The 6,000-nt window shown below is 42.2% G+C and overlaps 1 protein-coding gene across 1 annotated transcript in view; it reads right to left on the reverse strand.

The window, feature by feature from the left end:
• The window catches only part of LOC308310444 (interferon-induced very large GTPase 1-like), a gene marked incomplete at both ends in the record, with an annotated part of 29,177 nt that extends 23,394 nt beyond the window's left edge, over positions 1-5,783 (reverse strand). The window contains 2 exon segments of the mRNA XM_080756786.1: positions 3,693-3,782; positions 5,709-5,783. Coding sequence (XP_080612912.1) covers positions 3,693-3,782; positions 5,709-5,783 — 165 coding nt within the window.
• Positions 5,784-6,000: the final 217 nt, after the last annotated feature.

A 6,000-nucleotide genomic window follows, 5' to 3' on the forward strand; every position in this document is an offset into this window, starting at 1 on the left:
AAGATATTATTTGTTTGTTATTCTTTGCAGTTTTTCACGTTGTCTAGGGGAAAATAAATACCCTTGAGATATCAGTTGGAGCGTTCTGCTGGTTAAACTTTTCTGGGCGGGAACCCCTTTTGGTGTTTTAAAAAAAATAGCAGACCTACAAGCTCATAGCGCGGGTGGCGCGCTATGAGCTTGTAGGTCTACTTTTTGAAAAGCCTATGGAGAAAATGAACGGAGAATCATTTCCTGGGCCACTCGTCGTTCTGAAAGGTGGCGGGACTGCGACGCTCTATAATGAACTAGTGTGTCTGGGTTGCACTCATGGCTATTGAGCGCCGCAGTCCCGCCCCCTTTCAGAAAAGCGAGTGGCCCAGGAAGTGGAAGCCCCATGCATTCTCCCATCGGCACTTTTAATATAATTTATTTAAAGACGGTTATTTATTTAAAGACGGTTATTTAAAGACGGTGACAAAGCCAATTCGGATCGTGACGAATCATGACAATGAACACAATATTTTGGGCCGATCAAATAATTTATAAGACGAAAAATAAAACAAATAGTGTTGTCTCCTGACTTTCTTTTCTTCTTTCTAATGATTTGATCGTCCCAAAATATTGTGTTCATTGTCATGATTCGTCACGATCCGAATTGGCTTTGTCCGCGGCGTAACCGTCTTTAAATAAATTATATTAAAAGTGCCGATGGGAGAATGCATGGGGCTTCCACTTCCTGGGCCACTCGCTTTTCTGAAAGGGGGCGGGGACTGCGGCGCTCTATAGGGATGCCATATCATTGTCCCTATTATTTAATCGGTTCTGCAGCAGCAAAGGAAAGAAATGTTAAAATTCATCAATGAGTTCAATATACATCAAAATTGTCTAGTAGCCTACCTCTAGTCTAGAACAAAAGCCAAATCAAATATGACGTAAAAATAAACATAAACATTTTCTACATTTAATTTGTGTACTCATTCAGAAAAGGATATAGGCTTTATATTGATCGATCGCTTGTCAGAGGATGTCAAACACAGCAGAAATATCTGTCAATTCAAATTACTGCTCAAGCTTATTCTCTAGTCTAAATACAGTATATCACAGGATAATTAGTATATTAAATTATGAGGGTAGGACAGTAGTGAGAATGATAGCAATGATATATGGTGGTAATAGTTGTCGTAATTGTTTCTTTTTTTATTGATTTTTCTTTACGACATAGTATTCTTAAAACAATTATTCACATATATTTTTTTATAAATTATGTCCATGAATACAAAACAAACTAAAAACAGAAGAAAAAAAAACACAATTAAATATAATCAAATGAACATCACAGTTCCTCACCCCCAGCCAACAGCTGACAACTCAAGTTAACCACTATACATCCAAAGCCTCTTCAATGTCGTTGTAGTAATTGTTAATTCAATTTGACCTATGATGATGATTATGGTATTAGAAATAAAATAAAGTCAATTTGCTTCAATCTGGGAGATCTGCTTCAATCTTTGAGATCAAAATGAAGAGGCTAGCTATAGCTCTATAAATAACTACACACATCATATTAGATTAGTACAAAAAAGTACAAGAAATGGGTGTTTGAAGAACCAACTGAGAGCAGTGGAGATAATCAAGAGCCTGTTGATTCTTGTAGACTCACTGAAATCACATTAATTGGCCTAAATTAAAGTTGAGCAATATTTTTTTTAGCGACCATGTCTGCATCTGTACTATTTATGGTACAATCTTTTGGGCTTGCATCGACCCCGCATTGTTTCTTCAGGAACAATATTTCTAGTCTATTATTAAATGTTGTTATTTGAGGATGAAAAATCATATTCTCCCTGTCCTAGAATAGGAGATGGAAAGAAGGTAGGCTACCTGAATGCTTTTTTCCCCCACTTTAACACTATACCATATTGACCAGCAGGCATATGTCAATATCTTCTAAACAATTTAACATAAAACAGCCTACAGGCAAATTAAAATGTATTTCTATTGTATTCATAGAAACACAAGAACGCTACGAATGGCACTAGGTGTCACATGGACTGGCCGTATCAGAAATGTGGACCTCTATGGGGTACCTACCACGGGTCACAGACAGAGAAGGATGAGGCTGGTTGGGCACTGCGTCAGGCACCCAGAACTAGAGGCAAGTAAACTGACTCTATGGGAGCCAACCCAGTATTGGCCGGCAGCGGGTCAGGGGCTGGATGGTAACCGCAAGGTTGCCAGTTCGAACCCTAGCTGTGGGCTCCCCCAGAGTTGGTGTCGAAGTGTCCTTGAGCAAGACACTAAACCCCTAATTGCTCCTGATGTGCTGGTTGGTGCCTTGCATGGTTTCCGCCGCCATCGGTGTGTGTGAATGGGTGAATGTAATGCACAATCTCTGTAAAGCACCTTGGATAAAGGCGCTACATAATGCACCATTTAACATTTAAAGGAAAGAGGCACACCACCTACGTAGACACACTGTGACGCTAACAACACTGTAGAGTTCAAGAACCTGATGTTAGATATAGGAAAGTGTGGAGGGCTGCAATCCAGGAGTCCTTATAGTGTTGGCTAGACCTCACTCTGGCAGTAACTAATAGAAACCAACAAATGTGTTGTTTAACACAGGTTCACAAAGTCTGTCTGTCTGTCTGTCTGTCTGTCTGTCTGTCTGTCTGTCTGTCTGTGTGGCGTACGACCCATTGGCCCCTGCAGCTGATTGGGGTGGCAGTACAACTATAACTGCAGCCATTTGTTGTTTTTTTACTCACTGCTTGTGCTGAACCATTTCCCACACTGGTCACAGGTGTAGGGCTACTCTCTTGTATGAATTATCTGGTGTCGTTTGAGATGACTGCTCTGCCTGAAGCTTATCCCACACTCACAGGTGTAGGGCTTCTGTCCTGTATGAATTCTCTGGTGAGCTTTGAGAGTACTGCTATGGCTGAACCGTTTGAAACACTGGTCACAGTAGTAGGGCTTCTGTCCTGTATGAATTATCTGGTGTTGTTTGAGAGTACTGCTCTGGCTGAAGCTTATCCCACACTCACAGGTGTAAGGCTTCTGTCCTGTATGAATTATCTGGTGTTGTTTGAGAGTACTGCTCCGGCTGAACCGTTTGAAACACTGGTCACAGTAGTAGGGTTTCTGTCCTGTATGAATTATCTGGTGATTTTTGAGAGTATTGCTCTCGCTGAACCGTTTGCCACACTGGTCACAGTAGTAGGGTTTATGTCCTGTATGAATTCTCTGGTGACTTTTGAGAGTACTGCTGTGGCTGAACCGTTTGCCACACTGGTCACAGTAGTAGGGTTTATGTCCTGTATGAATTATCTGGTGACTTTTGAGAGTACTGCTGTGGCTGAACCGTTTGCCACACTGATCACAGTAGTAGGGCTTCTGTCCTGTATGAATTCTCTGGTGACTTTTGAGAGTACTGCTCCGGCTGAAGCTTATCCCACACTGGTCACAGTAGTAGGGCTTCTGACCCGTATGAATTATCTGGTGACTTTTGAGATCACTGCTCTGGCTGAACCGTTTGCCACACTGGTCACAGGTGTAGGGTTTCTGTCCTGTATGGATTCTCTGGTGATTTGTGAGAGTACTGCTCTGACTGAACCGTTTGCCACACTGGTCACAGGTGTAGGACTTCTCTCCTGTATGAATTAATTGATGTTGTTTGAGATGACTGCTCCATCTGAAGCTTATCCCACACTGGTCACAGGTGTAGGGCTGAGTTCTCTGGTGATGTTTGAGATGTCTATGTCTGCTGTGGATATGTTTGAGTTGGGCAGGAAAGACATCTGGGATGGAGAATGAGGACAGAGAAAAAAAACATATGTTTTGAAATAACATGCAAGCTGTGTTGTATTACCAACTGATAATGTTCAGTTGGTAATTTAGTTAATTTACGGGTCAGAGCTTAACCCATTTTGGGCCATTTTGGTGTTAGCATCATGTCGTGCTTTAGCTATTGGAAAATAGCAGATCTACAAGCTCATAGCGCACCACAGAGTGGCGCGCTACGAGCTTGTACTGTAGGTCTGATATTTTTGAAAAATCGAAGAGCGACTGACATAGAAGACATTTTTAGAATCTGATCTCAGGTCAGAATGAAAAATGTCAGGATGTAGAAGACATTTTTAGAATCTGATCTCAGGTCAGAATGAAAAATGTCAGGATGTAGAAGACATTTTTAGAATCTGATCTCAGGTCAGAATGGGTTAATGAACATTACATACAAATGTAGTGTAAATACACCTTTCGGATTTAGCAGCGATGCTAATTTCCATCCGTAGTCCCCAGACATTTAACACTAAACAGTACTTACATAACAAGACACGAGTGAAATGTACAAATACAGTACATTTCAAACACAGTAAGGGGAAAATAAGAAGAATAAGAAAAGATTAAAACTATTACTAGGGTAGGCCTACTCTATTGTCGAGTGAGAGTCATATGTGATCACATGACTGGTTGTTTAACCACTGTTTCAATTGCCCTTTAAAAGCTGTGAAAGTGGGGATTCTCCCTCAGTGTGACAGGGAGCTCATTCTATTGACAACCTTTAGTCTAGCAGCCAACAGGCTTCTATATTGTTTAAAGTGCAAAATTCTGTATATAGTATTTTTTATTGGCCAAAATATTGTCTATATACTGTACATACATTCTATCACCTTACTACGAGCGCAGCTGGACAGAGGAGAGGGTGACTAAAGCGCGTCTCCTTCGCCAAAAACTCCTGACTTATAACCGGCCATTGAATCGGATTCCCTTCATGGATTTAAAGGAGACAGGGGAGAGAAATCACGCGCCCCACCAAGACCCCCACCCCCCGCCACCCCCACCCAGAAACGTGCCTGCACAGCCCAAGTACTATCAATCAATCTTACTTGAAATGTGATGTGATGTCTTTTTCCATTTGATGGAATTTTTATACTTCCCCGGGACAGTCCGGACAGACCCCCCCAAAAGAGGACGTATGGTAAAGATGTTACCCCCCCCCCCCACACACACACACACACACACACACACACACACACACACACACACACGCAAGCTGTGGAGGCAATCTTTGATGTAAAATAAAAGTATCGGCACAAAGTTGTCTTTGTGGCTTTAATACCCAGGATTGTATGCATAGAAATGATTGAAGTCTCACTCAGGCTGTGAGTAACACACAGAACAGAGGAGTATATATTGTTCCCAGGGGAGAGGATCATAGAATGAGAGGGGTTGCTCACATAGAGATAAACAGGACATAAACAAGGAACCACTGGTGCCTGCAGTGACCTTGAGGTTCAGGAGGAGCCGTAGAAGGAATCTGATACAGCTAGGTCTGCTGCTAGGCACTTAGAAGGTATACTTACTGTAGCTGGCTGTACACAAACACTATATATGACAGCTTCAATACATTGAAAACTAACTAACACTCACACAATGTCCACTCTTGCATATCAGTGGATTGAGTAAAAGAGAAATGACAGTGTTTATAAGTTGCATAGAATTAAAGTGACGTTCCCTAAACGTCCCTAAACACAAGTGCACGCACACACACACACACACACATGCACACACACACACACGATTTCGTGCTGGGAAGAAGCATTACTATTCTCCACCGAGTACCGACAACATTTCTGTGCATCTGCTTTCTGTTGAAGCTGAAAGAAAATTGTACAGAGACATAAAAACATGTACACACCTATTATTCTGTGTAACTTTATCACAGGCTGCTTCAGCATGGCTCTCTGGTCCATCTGTTGCTTCTCTGACGCAGCAGCTGGAAAGCTGTCGGACGACATGTCTCTTTTAAAAAGCCCAAATAGTTTAATATCTCCGTCTTCGGTCCACTGTGATGGTCCACGTCTGCTCTGCTTCCCGGTTCAACTCTCCCCCAGATCAACACGGGACAGAACGGTGCTTACATGCAGGACCAACCCACTCTCACTCTCTCCACCCACTGCTGCTGTAGCGCTCACAGAGACACATAATGGGCGGAAATAACATAGTGGTGGAAAG

This window comes from Protomyctophum bolini, assembly GCF_963924005.1.
Source record: "Protomyctophum bolini genome assembly, chromosome: 22".
Classification (NCBI taxonomy): domain Eukaryota; kingdom Metazoa; phylum Chordata; class Actinopteri; order Myctophiformes; family Myctophidae; genus Protomyctophum; species Protomyctophum bolini.